At 33.6% G+C, this 23,321-nt stretch overlaps 1 protein-coding gene across 2 annotated transcripts in view; it reads right to left on the bottom strand.

Moving 5' to 3' along the window:
* Positions 1-10,502: 10,502 nt before the first annotated feature.
* The window catches only part of RNPC3 (RNA binding region (RNP1, RRM) containing 3), a 29,191-nt gene continuing 16,372 nt past the window's right edge, over positions 10,503-23,321 (bottom strand). The window contains exons 9-15 of one of the 2 annotated variants that reach the window (XM_014588195.2): positions 23,138-23,289; positions 19,762-19,923; positions 18,718-18,812; positions 18,573-18,631; positions 14,795-14,927; positions 13,650-13,717; positions 10,503-10,678 (exon numbers count right to left, since the gene is read on the bottom strand). In XM_014588195.2, coding sequence (XP_014443681.1) covers positions 13,655-13,717; positions 14,795-14,927; positions 18,573-18,631; positions 18,718-18,812; positions 19,762-19,923; positions 23,138-23,289 — 664 coding nt within the window. In that variant the 3' untranslated portion in view covers positions 10,503-10,678; positions 13,650-13,654. Of the gene's footprint in view, positions 10,679-11,047; positions 12,547-13,649; positions 13,718-14,794; positions 14,928-18,572; positions 18,632-18,717; positions 18,813-19,761; positions 19,924-23,137; positions 23,290-23,321 lie in introns of those variants that run through there. The other variant, XM_006149495.3, reaches the window with a different exon arrangement.

Here is a 23,321-nt window from a genome sequence, read left to right as displayed (position 1 = left end):
AATCAGAATGAGAACGAAAAATGGAAACACAAGCAAAATATCCCATAAATCTAAGAGATATTTGAAACTTCAAAATAGAAATTAGGATGGACTGCCAAAGCACCGAAGGTCATTCTATCAGAGGTTAAAAACTGTAAAGAGACAGCCTCAGACTTGGTCATAAGGGCAGCTGGATTCCACATGGCTGACCTGCAGTTCAAGTCCCATACCTGACAACTTGAAATAAAAGAAAATAATCATATTTATTATGTAACTTATTTACATACAGTAAAACTATTTTAAGTTTTGACAAATGCATAATGTATAACCATACCATACAAATATTTTTATCATGCTCCAAAATTACCATGTCCCTTTATAGACAACTTGTCCACCCACACTTGGCCCTTAGCAACCAGTCATCTGTTCTCTGTCCTATAGCTTGCCTTCACATAATTTCGTAAAAATGGTGTCAACATGTATAACTTTCTGAGTCTTGTTTCTTTTACTTAGCATGCTGTATTCGAGATAAATGCATTTGAGACGCAACTATATTGTGGCATGTAGCAAACATTTTGATTAGATGCACTTTAATAGGTGAAAAACATGAGTGTTTTTCATTTTGGATAATAAATTAAGCCACTATAAACACTCAAGTATAGATTTTTGTGTGAACATAGTTGCTCTTGTGTAAAATACTTAGAAGTTTGATGGATGAGTCACATGTATTTAACTTTATAGGAAACAGTCCCAAATTATTTTGCAAATTGGCTATACCATTTTGCATTTCTAACAGCAATATATAAAAGCTCTAGTTACTCTGCATTCTTAACAACTTTTTTTTTTTGAGAGGTCTTTCTATAGAGCGTGTGCGCTTGCCAGAAAGACAGACAGACAGAGAGACAGAAAGCGAGAAATCACCCCCAGGGGGGATGGCCACGCCACAATCCCCTCTCCTCTTCTCTCGGGATCTTGGGCATGCACGCACACGCACCCAGCGTGAGTTTTAAGCCACCGGGTCTGGGATGCGAACCACAATCAACTACATGGGAGTCCAGTGACACAGCCATCACGCTAGCTGATGGTCCCTGCATTCTTAACTTTTGATATGTCAAGATTTATGTTAAGCTATTCTAATAGATGTGAAATATTATCTTTTTAGCTGTATTTTGTATTTCTCTAATAGTTAATAATAAAGAAGATCTTTTCACATGCTTATTTGCCACCTGTAAATTTTTGGTGAAGTGTCCCTGCAAACTTAGATCCACTTCTTGTGTTTGTATGTATGTGTGTGTGTGTTGTAGGGTATTACAAGTTCTTGATATATTCTGGATATAACCTCTGTCAAGTACATACTTTATACGGATTTTTCTTCTGGTCTGACTTGATTTTTTTTCTTTTCGTTTTTGAGACATTTTTGCTATAGGGCATGTGCGTTCGCTGGAGAGACTGAGAAAGGGAGACAGAAAGACAGAAATCCCCAGGAAGATGGTCACACCGCAGTACCTTATCTTCCATTCTCCTCTTGGGATTTTGGACATGCACACACACACACACACACACACACACACACACGAGTTTCAAGCTACTGAGTTCAGAACTCGAACCATCGTTGGCCATATGGGAGTCCAGCAGCTTAACCATATGCAACCTACTGGTCCCTCGTTTTCTTAATAATGTCTTTCATAAACACAAAGATTTTTTTATTTGATGTAGTCCAGTTCATTGTTTTATTTTAATGGGTCACACTTTTGGTATTGTATACAAGGACGTTTTGACTATGGTCACACTGATTTTATCCTGTGTTCTCTTTTGGAAGCTTATTTTTCTTTCAAGTTTATTTATTGCCAGGAGAGGTAATCTACTCCCAGCCTTAATTAGTCAGAATCTCAGAATGTATACCCTGTGTGGATAGAGAGGCCTCAGGACATAAACCTGGGCCCTTCCCATGTGGCCTCAGCATCATGGAACATTGTGCCACTGTAGCCGGTCTCTTCTCAATGTTTTATATTAATAGTTTTACATTTTGGCTCATGGTCTATTTTGAATATATTTTTGTGTAATCTTAGAATGTGTTGAGGTCATTTTTTTGCATAAAAGAATCTAACAGTTCCCATCATAATGAAAAAAAAAAAAAAGACTATTCTTTCCAGTGAATGATCTTTTCATCTCTGTTAATAATTGGCTATGCACATGTGAATGTATTTCTGGACCTTCCTGTTCCAGATGTGTCTACTGTTTTGTCAATACACTATCTTGATTAGCTTTAAAATAAGTCTTTGAATTAGGTATTGTTAAGTCATCCAGGTGTTTGTGTTTTCCAGGCTGTGCTGCCTACTCTAGTTTTGTCACTTTTTCAGAGAAATTGGAGTCATCTTGGCAGTATCATACACAATATCCTGCTAGGATTTTTGAATGGTAATATATCAATTTAAGATTTGACAGCTAAACAATAATGAATTTTCCAACCCATAGATATATAGTTAAGATATGCAGTATTTTTTTCATTTTACTTAGTTCTTCATTTTTTATTTCTTCCTTTAGAGTAGGGGAGAGGGTGAGTGCATACCCCTTTGCTTTGCGCTCAAGCTTATAGGAAAAGATTTAGCCTTTTACCATTATTTCATCATTAAGATAGCTATAGGTTTTGTAGACACTACCAGATTAAGGACATCCTCTTCCATTGCTAGCTTGCCAACCATAAATCATTTGCCAAGGTTTTACTGTGCAGAGATGTTTAACTTTTTCAAATAGTTTTTCTTTATTCTGTTAATATGAAAAACTTTTTGAGACTTTTGCTATAGTGTGTGTGGAGGAGAGGAAGACCTGAGAAATCACCCCATGGAGAGATGGCCACACCTCAATCCTTTCTCCTCTATTCTCCTCTTGGGATTTTGGTCACGCATACATACACATCTGGCGTGAATTTTAAGCCCCTGGGTCTGTGACTCGAACCACATTCAACTATGTAGGAGTCCAGTGATGTATATAATCATTACCCCATCTGCTATTCCCTACATCAGTTGATTTTTAAAGGTGTGTTTCCCAAACCTGACCATGACTTACAATTTTTTTCTATATTATTGATCTTTTTCTCTATTATTATTATTGATATATCAATTGCTATTTTGCGAAGAATTTTTTTTTTTTTGAGAGGTTTTTGCTATAGTGCGTGTGTGCTCGCCAGAAAGACTGAGACAGAGACAGAAAGCGAGAAATCACCCCCCGGGAGGATGGCCATGCCGCAATCCCTTCTCCTCTGTTCTCTCGGGATCTTGGGCACGCACACACATGCACCCGGCCTGAATTGAAGTCTCCAGGTCTGGGACTCAAACTGCAGTAGACTACATGGGAGTCCAGCAACATAGCCATTACGCTGTTGGTCCCAAGAATTTGATCTTTTTATTTTATTTTATTTTATTTATTTTATTATTATTTTTTTTTGGAGAGGTTTTTGCTATAGGGCGCGTGCGCTCGCCAGACAGACAGAGAGAGACATAGAGACAGAAAGCGAGAAATCACCCCCCAGGGGGCATGGTCACGCCGCAATCCCTTCTCCTCCATTCTCCTCTCGGGATCTTGGGCACGCATGCACATGCGCCCGGCGTGAGTTTTAAGCCACCGGGTCCGGGACACGAACCGCGGTCGATTACGTGGGAGTCCAGCGACATAGCCATTACGCTAACTGCTGGTTCCCAAGAATTTGATCTTTTAAGAAACATCGTTTAAATATAAACGATGACATTTCCTACAGTTTTGTTTACAAGTCATTCATTATGCCGTAGTTGTTTCCTTATGCTTGCTCTGGATTTAATTTACTCTTCCTTTTCTAGGTCTTTAAAGTGTAAAGTTAAATCTATTTTTGACTTTTATTTCTAAAACAAATAAATTCCCTTTAAACAGTCCTTTAGCTGTGTCTCATGAATTTTGATATGGCATTTTCATATTTTTTGAGAGATTTTTGCTATCAAGTGTGTGCACTCACTGGAGAAGACAGAAAGTAAGTGAGAAATCACCCCCTGGAGGGATGGCTACACCACTATTCCTTCTCCTCCATTCTCCTCTTAGGACTTAGGCGTGCACACATATGCACGTCATGTGAGATCTAAGCCACCAGGTCTGGGACTTGAACCACAGTAGACTATGAGGAAGTCCAATGACATAACCATTATGGCATCAACAGGTCCCACCTTATCATTTTCATTCAGTTAAAATATTTTATTTTGCTTGAGAATTCTGCTTTGACCTATATATTTAGATGTGTTCTTTAATATTCAGGAATTCAAAAATTCTATTACTGATACCTAGTTTAATTTAGCTATCACTAGAAAACACACACTCCACATGCTACACTTAGTTTTTAAATTTGCTAATGTTTTATGATATGGAATCGAGTCTTCCAAATGCTGTGCTATTGTTTGGTTCTTGAGATACGGGGGAGAGAAATGCATTATTCTTTTTATCCTTAAAAATAGATACATGGACAGCACATAAACAGGTATATAGTATGTTGTTTCATGGAGGAGGAGAGTGATTAGGGAAAAAAAAATCTAAAAAAGCTCCTGGGGGGGGAGGGAGCAAAAAAAAGCTGAGAAACACTGGGTTAGAGTTGTTCAACTATTTTATTTTCATTTTTGTCATATATTTGTCATATAGGAAGGTATTAAAGCAAATATATAACAGATCCCATGTCCCAAGGCCAAGATTTGTTAACATTTTGCCAAAATTTCTCCAAAAGCTTTTTTAAAGAAAAATACAGTATATACAGTTGCCCACTCAACCCTGTCTTTCCCCTCCACCCTGCTATAGCAAGACATTCAGTTTCCTACTGATGGTAATATTATTTTCATGCATATCTTTATGACTTTGTTTTCACAAACAAGAATACATAATGATATTTTGTGTATCTACATTTTTCTAAGTTCTGAAAAGTTTTATACAATTGCTGAGATTTCATCTTGAAATTTTAGATTTTCAAAGTTCCTGGTATATAAGTACTGTATTGAGTGCTCTTAATTCTACACAATTAACCTTTCTTCTTATATAATGAGATACCCTCTTTCTCATTCCTAACTGGGAACCTTTTTTTAATGAATGTAACCAACTCTCACATCTTAATATATTAATCATAGATATTCTACAATCTTGATTGACCTCTTAGCTTTTACTCCATTGCATTAAAGCTTATACTTGTTGAGTATAGGGTCTTTCCCATTGCTTTTTCAATATGGTGTTTTATTTTGTTTTTAATATTCTCCACTGGCTTTTATGTGAATATTGTACATCTACTACAGTCTGCAGGAAATATCAGAGTAGTTTATGTAGTAGCTTAAGTACTCAGAGTAGGAACTCTTCTTCTTGAGAACCGTCACTTCTCTGATGTGTCTGACATGGAGATAGCTCTCATCCCACTGAACAATCTTACTGAGGTCACTGGTTTTTTGCATGCATTACTAAGGGGAATTAAATGTAATAAAGCTTCTTATAGTTGACACATTAAAGAACTTACCATTTTTGACAAAGGGAAGTGTTCTCTAAGGTAGTAAAGATAAAATAATTACTCTAAGTACTCAGCAGTTTCTTTTAGTTTTAAGTGGTTAATGCACATTAATTCTTTTCCCTTTTTATGTATGAAAGTCTATGTAATATCTCTTGATCTTGTTTTAAGAGGTCTCCATATGCACAGTAAATTCTTTCTAAATCGTTCAAAATATCAACTTGAGTGATACTGCCTTTTATTTGATGATTTACATAATCTGGATTATGGTGATTCTATTCATGTTACTAATAGTTAACAGGCACTACGGGGTGTCTGAGGAGCCCTGGCTTTTTCTGGAATGAGTGCCTCCTTACATTTTATATCCTAAGAGCCTCATTCACTTCCCAATTATCCAGCTCTGGAAAGAGCCATAAATAGAAAACAACCAAATGGCAATATGAGTTCTTAACATTTCATACATTTGCAGTAAAACATTTGCTTTTAGCTGCTTAGCATCTATTGGGTTATTGGGAAAGTTATGAGTCATTTTTGCATACAAAAACAAAGAAAAATATGTCATGACTTTCCTGGTGACCTAATAGGTTCCGCTTGAGTTCACAGTATTGTTTTTCCTCTGAAGAACAACACCCAACTCTCATTTTATGTAGTTTACACAAAAGTTCACAACTCACCGTAAGATAATGATATATTTGACCCACACTTAGCCAGCTATAGTAACAAATCCCTCAAGTAAAGGGAAAAAGGAAAAATAGGAATTCATTGTTTAAAGTAACTAAAAAAGTCAGTAAGAGATTAATAGGGCTTTTGCTGTAAGACCTAATTATATTATCAGTACTTCTCCAACTCCATGATGACTTCAGACTCATAGATAATAACACTGAACTATCATCAGAATAATTGTAAGGATATGGCCAGCAGCTCCAAGCCTAGCTTCATATAGCAGAAAAAAAATTTTCTTCTATAAAAGCCCTAGAAATCCTTCTAATGGGACCTACCTGGGCTATAGGCTCAACTTCTAAAGTAAGCATGAGAAAAAAATGGTTGTGTGTTATCACAAAGAGGTTAAATTCTAGGTACGTAAGCTCCTAAACTTGTCAAAGAATCTCATGATCCAAGTAAGGAAACTAAGCAATATTACACGCTGGGCATCCCAGTAACAATTAAGGTGCAAGGATACCTGAAACTTTTTTTTATATAACTCAGGATTAAAATAGGTTTAAAAATACCACCATAAGAGCTGATGTTTGTTGTGAATTACTGTAGCTGGAATGTCTCCCTAAAATTCACGTGTTGGGACTTGACTCTATCGCAAAAGTGTTAGTGGAACTTGACTTAATTATGGTGTTAGAAGGTGGGGCTTTTGAGATTAGTGATGTGTGTTTAAGGCTGACCCCCCCCCATGATTTGAGTCCTGGTAGGTTTATAAAGAATGGAGAGTAGGCAGACAGAAGCCACATAGTTAGAGACCAGAACAAAAAAAGCTTAAGGACAGCGGCTTTGTTGAAGATGCTGTCCCCTTCCATGTGGTAGCCTCTAAGAAGTTAGCCCTGGACCTTAGAGTTCTAATACACTGAGCTGAGTAATGCTCCATTTCTTATAAATCATTCAGTCACAATGCAATAATGTACTAAGATAAGAAATTACTATGTATCCAATTGGTGTATTTTATATTTATCAAGTCATCTGTACAACAACCTTAAGACAGATATTACTATTATTATCCCTAGAAAAACTAAGATAGAAGAAGTAAAATGTTTGTTCAAGGCTATACATTAATTAAGCCATAGATATAAGATTTGAATTAAAACCTACATTGGTTAAAACCACTATAACATATGGTTTCTCAGTAAATTATTTAAACCAAATTTTCTATTACCATGGCAGGATAAAGAAAAGTATTATTTAATCTGAATTTTTAAAAATTATTGTTTTTGCATGCCTTATGAATTTACATGTTCTAAGAATATTTACCTCTTGACTCTATTCCTGTCATAATTCTTTGCAATTTCAAAATCCACTCAGGTAATTCTTTCAGTATCTTTGCTTTTCAATCTCTTAAATTCACCTTTTTCCATCACCCTGACTCCACTCTTACTCCCATTTTCACATCCTAAGATTTATGGTCATTAATTACTATGCTCTAATATTCTCAATTTTAATCACCTTATTCTTATTCAAACTCTCAAATTTCTAGTCCTTACCTCTAGTAAAGAACTAACCTGAAACAGACAACTGACCAATTTACCAGTATCTCAACCTTTATTTTCTCAATTCACCCATACTCAGTTTCCTTTCCACATTCCCTCCTCCTTTATAATTATTCTCCTGAATATATCAACACCTTCATCCTTCTCTAACTTCGTTCTATTTACTTAAGAAAAATCTCCACTCTATGCCTACTCAGTGATAACACTCATATTAAAATTAACTGGACAAAAATGCAAAATCACATTGATTCACTTCACTTAAATTAACAACCACAAACTTCAAGTGCAAGCTGCTATACTTTAGGTACTACTTTCTCTATATCTTCATCCTGTCAAGACTTTGGGCATGCAGAAAAATGGACCTAGTGTGTTTTCGAGCTGCTGAAGCCAGTGTTGGAACCATGTAGTTGGCCATGTAGGATGCAGTTCCCTTACCACTAGGCTATTTAACCAGCCCCAGGAGTACGTGGAGTTTAATCTCCGCATACCTATAAATTTTCCAAAGTTCTATTTATTAGTGATTTCTAGTTTCCTATCATATGGATCAAAAAGAATACTTAATACTGATCTAGGTAAATTTGTTAAGACTTGTTCTGATGCCTAACATGTGATCTATCCTAGAGTTGAATTCTACCAAACTTTCAGAGAATTAATATCAATACTTAGACTCTTCCAAAAACCAGAGCTAGCAGAAATATTTCCTAACACATTTTTCAGGGCTAGTATTGCCTAGATACCTAAGCCAGATAGATCAAGAAAACTATAAGGCACTATTTCTGATGAATATTGATGCAAAAATTCTCAATAAGATGTTAGGAAATTCAGCAATAACATCAAAAAAATTATACACCATGTTTAAGTGGGCTATATCCCTGTCCTAGAAGGCTAGCTCAATATACAAAAACCAATCAATGTATACATCACATGAGCAGGCTGAAAGGCAAAAACCACATGATCTTCTCAAGTGATGCAAAAAAAAAAAAAAGGAAAAAGAAAAAAAGCATTTGACAAAGCTCAACATTCTTTCTTGTTAAAAACTAAACAGTTAAAGGATAGTTACTCAAAATAGTAAGGGATTTACTAAATATACACAGTCAGCAGCATAATCAATTCAAAGAAGTTGAAAACTGTTTTTAGATCTAGTACAATAATACCTATTTTGCCACTTCTATTCAATATAATACTGGAAACATTATCAAGAGTAATTAGATGAGAAAAAGGAACAAAAGGTACCAAATCAGAAAGGAAGAAATAAATTTCTTCCATTTGTGGGTGACACGATTTCATATGTAGAAAATCCCAAAGATGTGCCAAAAAACTGTTAGTGCTAATAAATCATTGAAGTTACAGAATATAAAAATGGCATAAGAAAATCAGTGGCATTTCATATACAAATAACCTTATTGAAAAAAAATCAAGAAAACATTTCCATTTACAATAGCTGCAAAGAAATAAAGTATCAGAAATAAATTTAACCAAAGAGGTGAAAGGTCTGTATACTAAAATCTATAAAACACTGATGAAAGAAAATGAAGAGGACACATATAAATGGAAATATAGTTCATGCTCATGGATTCCTAAAATGCTAGTACTACCTAAAGCAGTATGTAAGTTCAATACAATGCCTATCAAATCCCAACAACATTCTTCACAGAAACAGAAATAACATCCCTAAAAATTGTATAGATCCACAAAAGACTTTGTATAGCCAAAACAATTCTGAGGGGAAAAAAAATAAGATTGATGGTATCACATTTTCTGATTTAAAATATTAGTTACAATAATTTGAAAAGTATGGTGCTGGCAGAAAAACAGATACAAAAACCAATGGAAGAGAGGACCCAGAAATAATCTAAACATAAAATATAAACTATTTTTTGACCAGGGAAAAAGGATGCAATGGGGAAAGGATATTCTCTCCAATAAAATGATGCTTTTGAGGATGACAGGAGCACACAGTGGTGCAGAAGTGATGCAACTGGACCCACATCACGTGATCTCAGGTTAATATCCCAATAATTTTTGTACACACTGGGCAAACACTCATGTGCCTGTGATTCAGGCCAGCTGAGGCTGCAAGTGAATCAGAATGTGAGGATCCTGTTAGGGGTTCCCATAAAAAAAAAATATATACGGTGCACAGCTAGTAGGTGGCATGTGGTTAAGGTGCTGGACTCCCACATGTCTGACCAAGATTTGAGTCCTGGACCTGGCAGCTTGTTTTCTCACTTTCTCCTCTCTCTCTCTATTGCTGGGAGGGAGTATGTGTGCCCTTTAGCAACTTAAACTAATTTCCTAAGGCAACAGAATCATTTCATGTGGGAAACATTTTCCTGTTTGAGAGATGTTCTGATAGACAGTAGATTTGGAAATATAAAAATAGAAGACTAAATTAGGTTTAAAAATACAAACTGTCTAACTTAGAACAAATCTTCTAATACCAAAAAAAAACACCAAAAACCCAAAAGCCCAACAAAACTCAAAGCCAGATAAACAAAACCACTCCTAAAATAATTACAAGAAATAAGATGATTATAAAAACAAAACAAAAAATGTGCTAAGTACATTGTTTTCCTGGTAGGAATGAAAAAATAGCAAAATATTTATTAGGTTATTGGAAAAGTCATGTCATATTTTTCTGTCTTTCTATGCAAAAATGCAACATGAGTTTTCCAATGACCCAATGTCTTCATTAAAGAAAATTTATAATTATGATATTATTGTAAAATTATCTTAATACAAAACTTCTATATTTGTCAAGTTACTTTACTAGATATATAAAATCACATAAAGAAAAATTACAAACACTATTTTATTGTAAATAAAATAATTTATTATATGAGTCATTAAAACACAAGTAATATACCTCCAATGAACAGATTTAATTTTTAAATATACTTTCAAAGCTGTTACGCACAGTTCCATAGTCCAGGTGGTCAGTTTCTTCTCCTCAAGGTTGGAAAGCACTTAACATAGGGAATTCAAAAGGAACCTAAAACACCATAAAAATTGATTAAAAATAGTTATGATTATAAAACAGATTAGTTTAAAAATAGCTTAAATTATGGATTTAGAAAATTAGTGAATCATGTCAGTAAAATAAAACTTAGTTTTATAAATAATTTATACATAAATTGTGACTTATTTAAAAAAAGAAATTTAAGTGTGCCTTAAAAAAAGAATGAATTTTAATATCTATAGATTTTTATACTCTTAGGGTGATAATAGTAATCAAGAGAATTTTTAGTTGTTTTTAATAGCAATATTCTCAACAAAGAAATATGGCAACTCCAACCCTGTATTTTCCTACTTTAAGTTGGATGGCTAATTTGGTATTATAGGCCAAACCATTTTACTCTAATAAAGTAGCATCCAAACTGGTCAGTCTTAACAAAATCTTTTCTAAATTAGGTTATTATACTCAATTCTCACAGATTCTGATTTCTTGGTTCTGGGTGAGAGTCTAAGAATCTTTATACATAAAAACACTTGTTAGTGGTTCTCTACTTGGTTGCACATTACAATCACTTTGAGAAGTTTGAAAAATTCTAACATTCATGCTGCATTCCAAACTAATTAAACTGAAATTCTGTTGGAGAAAACTAAGCATCAATATATTTTTTAAGATTTGTTTTTGACTAAGTGTTTTTTAAAAGTTCCCACAGCATTCCAATGAGTGGTTAGGATTTAAAAACCATTGTTTTGGGTGATTTTGGTTAACAGTCTGGGACTCACTTTTCTTATTTATTTTAATTTGCCAGAGAGCATGTGAGTTTGCCAGAGACAGAGAGGCAGAGAGAGAGAGGGAGATAATATCCTCAAATGGGCATGGTCACACAGCAATGCCTTCTTATTTTTTTCTCTACTTGTCAGGATTCTGGGCACACACACAAGTCTGATGTGTTTTCCTAGGCTGTGGTGGCTGGGATTCCAACTGTACCATTGGCATATGAGATTCAGCTGCCTTATCCACCAGACCATGAGCTGGCCCATAGAACCCACTATCCTTATACAAGGGAAGCTCAAAAAGCTGATGAAAAATGTGTATTATAAAAAATTACATGTGGATCTCAAATTTTTTGCACCAAAAAACCTCTTTAATTCAACTTTTCTATGAACTTTCTGAAGCACTTTTCTACATTAATCAGGATAGTTTCTTTTCACTTAATGTGCTCTCCTGAGTCAACATGATAGCTTCTCTCCTATGTTATTATTTGTTTATCTCTCTCTTTTTTTAATCTTTTCTGTTTAGAAAAGGAAAAAAAAAAGGAAGGTACTTCTACTTCATATCTATGTCAAAGGAGATTTTAATAGTAAGACCTCAGATGAGGTCTTCTTCTCTTACATAGAAATCCAGTTATTTTAATTTTTAATGTATGTGCTTTTATAAAAAACTCATTTCCCCAATCAAATTTTATAACACAAATGACACCTAAACCAGATATATCATAAAACAGAAATCATATTACAGAATTAAGTTTAGGAACGACACAAATGCCAAGACCACATTCTGTGTTAAAGCAAACATACACATTCTCCAAGTACATAAATTGACCTGATTCACTAACTTTCCTTAGAAAAATCATATAACCTAAAAGGACAGCACAGAAAATTCAACAACAAATCTAAAAAGCACATAAAAAATTTGTTCCATCTACACAAATAATTTTAGAAAATATGTCATTTGAATAAAGTATAAAAAAGTGTTGCTTAATCTGAATAATGGGTAGAGGAGGGACAAAACATTTCAGGGGGAGGGGGAGAAAAACAAAAAAACACTGCCCCAAAAAGGATACAACAAGAAAGGATACGCTTTGCATGACAGTAATACAGCAGTATTTACGTTTTTCAGGAATGCTTCTAAAGAAGAACAGCAGAATGCAGTTTAAATTTTTTTTTCTTTTTTCTTGTTTTCATCATTAGCTTTATAAATAAATGATTTTAAAAATATATACAAAAATTATTTAATTTTTCCTCTAAGGTATTTATAAGACTTTTGCCTACACCACCATACTTAACAATAAAACTCAAATACTCACGACATCTCACAGAGGAACTGAACATTAAGCAAAATTTTCTCCTATTTCATAATTATGTTTTTTCATCTAAACACCTTTTATCAACTTATTTCAAATTCTCCCAGTTTATGAAGGGACATTTTAAAATAAGAATACACTTTCATTTATTTCCCCAATTAATCAATGTCACACATTCTACCATTTGTATCATTAAATTACTTAAGTGTGCATTAACATGACTTACTTCAAAAATAAAAGATTTCACTCCACGCAAAGGTATTTTTGTGAGATATGTTAATAGTTAATTTTATATATTCTGCACTGTAGAATTTTAAGTTAGAAAATTTAGCTTTAAATGTTTATCTCAAGAGTTTTCAAGATGTGTCCCTAAACCAGTTGCTTCACCATTACTTGGAAACTCATTAGTCCTACAAATTTTCAGGTGCCACAGAAGGTGATCAACCTTTCTTGGGTTGCCAGATACTTTTGCTATTTTTAGCAGTGAAAGTATAGCATACTGAGAAACAGCCACAGGAAATATGAGATGATCTGGTCACCCTAGGTCCCCACCTCAGAGCTACTGATTCAGAAACTCTTGAAGGAGAGAGTCTAGCCATCTATTTTGTCAGACTCTGTTAGTGATAACAATACACATTAAAGTTTGAAAACCATTGCTCTACTCTAGGCAAAAAAAGTAAATAAAGAGTGAAAGGCAAATTCCCCTAATAAAATTCATTTCCAGACTTAATTTTACATACAAATGGGCTTTATTTGGTAGTTAAAATTTTGAAGTATAATGGGAATTAATTGCACAGATATACTTTCATTAAAAAAATCTTAAAGAGATATCTGAATCATTTCTTGGTCAGGCTTTAGCTTTTCCTAATATTATCTCTTATAAGAAACAGATATTTTAAAAAATTATACTTTATCCACATTACTTACCTTTACTAATTTTTAACTCTTTTTCCTTCTTTAGAATCTTGTTTTGGTCTAGCAGACCGAGCAAACTGCTAATATTTTTATATTAAGGTTTGTTTCATGAACAGGTAAGTAATTCTTTTCTAAGTAATTATTAAACACTTTCTAATGAGGGTAATAGTATAGTTTTAAATACACCTTGACTATCTTTCTGCCTGCTATCAACGATTTGGGGAGGACATTTAAAAATTAATCTTTTCCTTATGGTTATTTTTTTTTTCCTTTTTGATTTACAGAAGGTGTATGCACTTGTCAAAGAGAGATAAAGAGAGGGAGAGAGTTCACCCCTGAATGGGAACTGATCATGTCACAATCCCTTCACCATTTTGCCATCTTATCATGATTTGGGGCTCATATATAAACATGCTCAGTATTTTTCAAGTTGCAGGGGCTGGGATTTGAACCTTAAGTTTGGCCTTCTGTGATCTGGCTCCCTTAACCAGTAGGTCACTGGCTTGCTCCGTACTCACTTATTCAACTTGAAATTTTGTTCCTGTACCCATTTTGCTGATTTCTAATGTTCCAAATAAATTAATTACTAAAAGCAAGATGGTTAATCAAAGATATAGTCTGGTTATTAAAATTTTCAAGTAGAAATGTGAATTACAATATAATAAAATAATAAAACTATATTATTTTTTAAAGAATTATTTTATTTAACCTTATTTATTTTAACTTAACCAGAGAGGTTTTTAAGAGAGAAAAAGAGAGAGAAAGCAAGCACCAGGTCTGGGAATAGAACCATGGTCGGCCATGTGGGAGTCCAGCACACTTAACCACCATGACACCTGCTAGTCCCATATTATTTTTAATGACTCTAAATGTATCTAGACACGGTAGTCTCTTAGGCCTAGCATAATTAAGTGAAATTACATTAAGTAAAACATTTAGAACTTGGTTGAATATCCTCATACTGCTGAATTTCCTATTTTCCAACAAAAAAATATAAATTAACATTGTTGCCTGAGTCAACAAAGGCTTAACTATAACAAAATATCTCAGTGTGAAATGCTATTTGTTGAGAATTCTAAAAGATGACATGAAAACTGGTTGCAGTTATACTTTCCTAAAAATTGTATAATTTTGGAAGAGACTGATTTAAAGGATACAACCACCATAGGTCTTCCAAAAAGAACATATCCATTAGCTTCTTTTAAGGCTTTTGCAGCAGCTTTTTCATTTGGAAGTCCAATGAAAGCTTGTCCTTTCATGCGACCTTCTTTCATCAAGCGTATATCAAACCTATAAAGTCAAAGAAGAGTAGTTTTGATTTTATGAATGTCAAACATTTCAAGGTACTGTATGAGAATGAACAGTATAATTTGAAATTTTGATATCTCAAAGTAAAAATGACTATACTATCTTATTAGCACATTAATTAGTCAGGTTTTATAAATTTCTATTTTACATTTGTTATAAAACTGATTTATCTGGGGCCAGAGGTGGCGTAGTGGTTAAGGCACTGGACTCTCATATGGCCAAGTGCGGTTCGAATCCTGGACCTGGTAGCTTGCTTTCATACTACCCCTGCCAGACCCCAATCTGTCTCTGCACATGTCCTATAACAAAATAAAAAGTTATTAACAATAAAACTAGTCTTAAAAAAACCTGATTTATCAGTTAGTAATGCAAGTTTGATGATGTGCATCTACCTATTAATTATTTATTATTTTAACTGCCGTATCAATAAATATGTATTTCTGGGACACAGTTATTTTTTGATGTGCAATGATCAAATTTGGTACTAACACATTCATGATCTCTGATATTTATCATTACTTTGTGCTGGGAACATTCAAAATCCTTTTAGCTATTTTGATATATAACTAGGTGTTAAGATATTTCTAACTATTTTAAATGTATTTATGGAATTTAATAATCCTACTAGCAAGTATACAAGCAAATTCTTATTTTTATTTAATATGTTTTTAAAAGTTTCTTTTAGTTAACACCATCCACTAAAATGGAAAAATAAAACAAAACAAAACAATTATACATCTAAGGACAGAAGGGCTGATAGAAAGTAACTGTAAGCAATTATAGAATTCACTGAATTATTGCAAGCAAATACAGGATTCCAGAGTAGGAAGAAACTTTACTGATTATCTAATCATACCTATCATTTTATAAGTGATGCCTACAGAGATTGATTGATTCTTTAAAAAATTCTGATTTAGAGACAGAAAAACAAACCAGTTATTTTTATTCAAGAATAGTGTTCTGTTGTTTCATAGTGTACTCATCCTTTCAGCATTTTTGAGAGAAAACTTCATTCGAAAGGTCCAGCCACTATGGAGAACAATTTGGAGATTCCTCAAAAATCTACAAATAGAACTACCATATAATCTAGTAATCCCACTCCTTGGTATCTACCCAAAGGACAAAAAAATACTTAATCGGAAAAGTGCTTGCACATCGATGTTTATTGTGGCACTACTCACAATTGCTAAGTCATGGAACTGACCCAAATGTCCACGAACAGATGAATGGATAGAAGAACTGTGGCACATATACTCTATGTAATACTATTCAGCCATAAAAAAACCAAAAAACAAAAAACAAAAAAAAAACCTGGCTTTTGACAGAAAGTGGAAAAATACAGAAGATTTACTGCTGAGTGAAGTAGGCCAGGATATGAAGGCAAGACATTGTATGTCCCCACTTAAAATGGGGTCTGAGGAAGGACATTTACAAGAAAAAAATAGGGAGGCAAAGCATTAATGGGACAAAGAAATGTGGTATTATCTGTTGAACATATTTTATAGTTTTATCAACTGGACTAGGGAGGAATGTTCACCTGTTGAAATATTCATTTTGTAAGCTAACTAATGTTACTGAATGTATAAAAGAAAACGAAATAAAAAAGAAATGAAATAAATAGACCTTGAAAGCCAAAAAGAAAAAAAAGGTACTTAAGAAAGTCATTTGCTACTGCTGAGACAGTCTATGGAACTTGCTAAAGAATATAAAACACAAAAAACTATCAATTAAAAATTCCAATGAAAGGTTTTTAAATATATATATTAAAAAAAATCACATGACCAGCCTCATGAAAAACAACATTATCATTTTGAGATCTATAGCTTTCTCAATATAGAATTATTTTTCCCTCAAATACTAATTTCAGACAATATTGGAAATACATACACATGTATTTTTACATATCCATACACAGTTTTTTTTTCTTTTTCTTATAATCATGACTCAAACAGCAACAAGAAAAAGAGCCAGGATACTGCATGACCAGCAGAGGAAATTTTTGGTATTCTAACAAGAAGAGAGATTCTGCCACTAATGAGAATAAATGGATAATTTTTTGTTCCTTTTTTTTTTTTTAAATTCCATAAAGAGTGTGCACTTGTCTGAGACAGAGGCAAAGTGAAAAAAAAATCACTCCCCAGGGGGGCACAGTCATACTGCAATCCCTTCTCCATTCTCCTCTCAGGACTTTGGGTACATGGTCTGCCATATGGGAATTCAGCACCTTAACCAACACGCCACCTGCTGGTCCCTAAATGGAGGGATATAGAATTATCCTAGACATTCCTATCTAAAAAGTTACATAGGCCAGATAAGATTTGTAAAGTATTGGTTTTACTTGAAGATTAAAATATAATTAACTACATAAGAGTCTCATCCCTATTTTCTATCTCTATTCAAATGTCTCTCACTTTAATTTTTCTATTTCTTCCTACCTTTATATTGAATAGCCAGATGGATCATGTGCTTTCATGAGAGGAAGAGAGAGAGATGGCTCAAGTACTTTCAAGAGAGAAAGTTCGCAAGAAAGCAAGCAGGAGCATGCATTCCATTCCCCATGTCACACCACAATCCTTTGTCTTCCATTCATTCATCCAACTCTGCAAGATTTTGGCCACATATGCCCAAGCAATGGTGTGCTTTTCAAGATGACAGGCATCAGATTTGAAGTATGGTAGGCCAAATGAGTTCTGGCTCCCAAAGCATTATGTATAACTACTATGCTTCAGGGTTTTTGCTATAAAGCACGTGTGTTCGCCAGAAAGACAGAGACAGAAAGTGAGAAATCACCCCCTAGGAGTAATGGACATGCTGCAATCCCTTCTCCTCTATTCTCCTCTCCAGATCTTGAGCACACATGCACACACACCCAGCCTGAGTTTCAGCCACTGGGTCTGGGACTCAAATTGCGGTTGACTACACGGGAGTCCAGTGACATAGCCATTATGCCATTTGCTGGTCCCCTTCTTCCTATTTTTTAATTCATATGACCAAGATTCTTTTTTAATTTAGAGTTAAAAAAATATGAAAATTTAAAGAATAAAATTCTAACTCCAAACATTAGTTTTCATATGACTTATAAATTGCATCCCTCTCCTTTTGCTTTTACAAAATTGGCAACCTTGCTTTAGACAATCTAATGAAAAGATGAGAATTTACTGACAGAGTGAAAAAAACTACTCCCTGGAAATAGGCTTAGGAAACTATTTCACTAAGCTTTCCAGGTGATTCTTACACAATGTTAAAGTTTGAAAACCACAGCTTTAAAGGGAGACTTAGGGCCAGAATTTATCATGAGGCCTGTTTTTGTAAATACAGTTTTACTAGAACACAGCCATGAATATTTGCTTATGCACGGTTTATGGTTGCTTTCACGCTACTATAACCAAACTGGAAGGGGCAACAGAAATGATAGCATGTAATTTTAAAAATATTAAAATTTTAGTATCTACTTATTTACATAAGATTGCCAACTTTTGTTCTAGACATCTAAAAGATTAATCACACAACAGAATAAACCAATTTCTTCAATTACCTCTTATCTCTAAAGAAAAGTGTTTGGAGAAAAAAAGGAATAAACTTGTAATGACTAAAACATAGTAATTTGAGATTATGACAACCACTTACATTATCCGCTGTGCTTCTGATGTAAAATCAACATATCTCCCAAAAATATATTTAAGGTCCTAGGATTTCAACAACAAAAAGATAAATAAGAAAGCCAGGAACAAAAATGTAAAATAATAAATACAATTTATAAATTTCAACTTACCTTTTCTTGAACATGTCTAGCTAAATTCTTTACATAAATTCTACAGTTTGGTTCACCAGGTTCATAACTTCTGAAAACTGAAAGTGTTTCCATTTCTTATTTAAAAATGAAAACAAAACAAGAATATTTAATTAAGATATTTTCACTAAATGGTCATAAAAACTACAATCATGTTTAAATATAACTTAAATACACAAAATAAGCAATAAGAAAATGTTAAAACTATAGAAGTTAATAATTAGTGAACGTATAAAAACACTCAAAATATAAAAGAACATATGAAATACATTTAACTTTTGATTTAAAAATTTCAGACATACCGAGTAACTAAAATTTATCAAAAAAAAAAAAGACAAATCTACCATTAAAGGCCCTTTAAGATGAGTTACTTCACTAAAAAGACCATGAAAAATGAAATACTCAAACATAATAATCACGTATTTCAGACAAACTGTGTGGCCTTTAGATCCCTTTATATTTTTTCCTACTGAATGTCAGTTCTTGACAACTAGATGCTCTGTCCAAAAATGCTAGTTGGCAACATATTCCCCACTGATGTGGGAAAAATTATGTTACACATCAGTCTAAAACCCTTAAATATTCTTCTACAACAAACTAAAATAGTAAGCAATTATGCTAGGATATAAAAATCTTGAAGCATAGATTTTAAATCATCAAATAATTATATATTTTTCCTACACAATCATCTCAAGACACGTCACTACAATGTTCTATCAATTGTGTTAGAATATATAACTCTAGGCACACAGGTCACGTTGAAGCTTTTAAACGATATATAAAAATTTTAGAAAAAGAAACAAAAATTTAGACTGAGACAAAGACAGACTGGAAATAATGTATAGAAAGGAAACTCCTTTCTATGAAGTACGTATTTGAGGCTTAAAAATCAAAAGAGGAGATTTTAAACATTAATTAGAAGATGTTTTGCAGTGTATGCCTTCAAGTAAATTGCACCAAGAGATTTGTTTCTGTCAAGTCAAAAACTGTAAATGGATTATATGCTGATTTATTTCATGACATTACCTTCTCTAGAAATTCTGCCCTTTTCCAACTCTCTTCTAGAAATACATTCTGATGGCATTTCATCAGAGTCTTCTTTAATCTCCTCTGTGATGTTCATATTAGGTTTTGGGTAGATTTTTCCAAATCCTATATTAGATGCATCAACTTCAGTAGCAGGTAAATCTAAAAGTTCAATATTAACATTATACGTTAAAAATCATTCCCTCCAAAACCAGTTCCCCTCTTCCCATTTTTATTTTATTAAGATATCTTTTGACATTGGGACCAGCAGTTGGCGTAATGGCTATGTCGCTGGACTTCGATGTAGCTGATGACAGTTCGAGTCCTAGACCCGGCAGCTTAAACTCATGTTGGGCGCGTGTGCGTGCATCCCCAAGATCCCGAAAAGAGAATGGAGGAGAAGGGATTGCAGCGTGGTCATCCCCCCAGGGGGGGGTTTTTCTTGCTTTCTGTCTATCTCTCTGTCTTTCTGGTGAGCGCACATGCCCTGTAGCAAAAACCTCTCCTCCCCGCACCCCGAAAAATAAAAAAAAACTCTCTGTCTCTCTCTCTGTCTCTCTGTCACAGATGTAAGCAAAATTTTTCTGAAAAGGTGTAAAAAGTACATATTTTAGGTTTTAGAGATAATTTGATTCTCTCATAACTGTTTAACTGTGCTATTAAAGCATAACAAAAATTAAAAAAAAAAAACACGCAATAGTCAAATAGCCAAATAGCTGCTTGATGCTGGTATTTAGAGAGTATGCAAAGTGGAAAGAAAATGAATTTAGTTTGAAGATGTTTACTCTGAGACACCAGACGGGCATCTGGTTCAACTGTTCTTTAAGCATATAAAATACGTGCTTTGGGGGACAATAATTTGGTGTGTTTGATACCCTCTGAAGTATCAACAATTGTGTAAAAGGAATAAATTTGCAATTTATTAAATAAATTACATAAGCAACAAAGGCATTTTGTTAATGGGATATGGTTGCTCAACAATATTTACACAAGCTTATAAAAATCTTCATAGTGCTATACAAGAATACTGCAAAATAAACTATAATCTTAATGATTTAAAAATTTAGATCAACATACTATTCTGGAAAAAACACTATAAAATAAAGACACTTTGGAACCAGCAAATGACATAATGGTTACACTGCTGGACTCCCATGTAGTTTACCATGGTTTGAGTCCCAAACCCAGGGACTTAAAATTCATGCTAGGCATGTGTGTGTGTAGCTAAGACCCCAAGAGAAGAATAGAAAAGAAGGGCCTGTGGTTTGGCCATCCACCCAAAGGGTGATTTTTTTTCTATCTCTCTCTCCGGTGAGCTCACATGCCCTATAGCAAAAATTCTCTAAAAAAAAAAAGCAAACATCTATCTCTAAATAAATAAATAAATAAATAATAAGACACTTCTATTTGGGGTTAAATAAATAAATAATAAGACACTTCTATTTGGGGTCACTAAAAGAAATCCATTAATTTCTAACTTGCCGCCAAGAAGCCCAATCTTAATTTGGTCCTAGAGGAAGTAAAATAAATTATTTGTAGGCTTAAGAAATGACTCCTGGGGCCATCAGGTGGTGTGGTGGTTAATAGCACTAGACTTCCACATGGCTGACCATGGTTCGAGTCCTGGACCTGGTGGCTTCCTTTCTCACTCCCCTCTCACCTCTGTCCCTCTCTGGTCTAAATAAAATAAATAAATAAAGTTAAAAAGAATAATTCTTTAAAAAATTGCTCTTCAATGATTGATATCCAATAAAACCACAATTTTTTTTTTTTGAGTTTTTGCTAATAGGGCTTGTGTGCTCACCAGAAAGACAGAGACAGATGGAGAGACAGAAAGCAAGAAATCACCCCCAGGAAGGATGGCCATGCCACAATCCCTTCTCCTCCATTCTCCTCTCGGGATCTTGGCGTGTACACAAACACACCTGGCATGAGTTTAAGCCACCGGTTCCAGGACTCAAACCGCAGTTGACTAGGTGGGAGTCTAATGACGTAGCCACTATGCTACATGGTCCCAAAATTGTGGTCCCACCACAGTTTTACTTTTAAAAGATAGAAACATAGAGTTTTTCATTCATAAAATATTAATTTTAGTATTTAGCAAAAATTAAACTAGGTTAGGTAAAATGTTTGTAAAGATATGGCTACATATTCACTAAAACCATTCTACTTTCACACCTAAAGAATGAAACAAAGCTCTAAAAAGTTATGTGAAAAGGATGCAAACAAAATGCTACATTTAACATACATATATATTTAGAGCATTATAAAAGTCTCTTCATAATGCAGACAAAATAATATACAAACAGAACTCCTGTAGCCTGAAGGAATCAGTAAGAAAATCTTTTAAATAACTTCTATAGCTATGTTTTAACATTATTTGATAGTGATGTAGAATGGAATGACTGTCCCTTCTCATTTGGATCTAAATCTGAGTAAACTAAGCTTAAAAAAAAATTAAAAACTATATCAGAGGGTGACTAATCATGAAACAACAAAAAAAAATTACGTAAATCAAAATATACATATTGAAAGAAACAGAATATAAATTCCAAAAGTTAGGAGACTCTAACCTAATCATAGAACCTGCTACATAGAAATATTCAATAAGTTGTTACTGAATAAATTAATACCATGTCAAAGTCGGTAAGAATACATACATACATGCATACACATATACATCACTCACACACAAACACATACACAAATTACAAACAATGGGTACTTGTAGGTTATGGGACAGAGGAAAGTAGGGTTTAGATATTAATTGTTTAAAAACTTTTTGTTACTGTTTTGATTACATTTCTATAAGCTTGTTTTATTTCTCAAATTTATAAAGATGAACAAATTGTCATTATAGTATGACATCCAATTAATATATAAAATAAGCAAAAAAGAATCTGATAATTTCAATATATTATCTTTAAACTTAAGAGTAGGCTCCTTGATAAATAATCTTCCATATCTTTGGACTAAAAAACATACTTTCATGAACGCTAAAATTCACAAGACAGTAGCATTCTTGTTGCCTAACCAATAATACAATTACACAAATAAAACCATAGGACATCATACCAAAGAAACAATAAAAAATGAAATCAATGTGAGAAACTCTTCTATGTAGAGTGTAAACATCAGCAAAAATACTTTCACTTTAACGAGGTCATGTCTAGCAAAAGATATCAATGACAATCACATTTAGCATTGATTTTAGTTATATAAGAAAATTAAAATAGATATTATTCCATTTTATTGTAGAAGACCTACTCACTTAAAGAAAACTAGCAAATACTGAAATACAGAAACGTTACATATAAAACTTAATTCTAAAACAAAAAGCTGATTTCAGCATATAGAAGAACTAAAATATCCTTACCACAATTTTTTTCCTCAGAATTTTGTTCCTTCTTTAAATCTTTCTTAAACGCCGCTGGCATGTTGGTGGATATATGGAATTCAATTTTTTTATTACCTACAGGTTGTGGTTGGTCAAAAACATCCGAAGGTAATAGCACAGGATGTGAATTGCTATTTTAAAACAATCACAGCATTAGTTTGTA

Source organism: Tupaia chinensis, unplaced genomic scaffold, assembly GCF_000334495.1.
Source record: "Tupaia chinensis unplaced genomic scaffold, TupChi_1.0 Scaffold000270_1, whole genome shotgun sequence".
In the NCBI taxonomy this organism is placed as follows: domain Eukaryota; kingdom Metazoa; phylum Chordata; class Mammalia; order Scandentia; family Tupaiidae; genus Tupaia; species Tupaia belangeri.
This window is presented reverse-complemented; position numbering and strand designations above follow the sequence as displayed.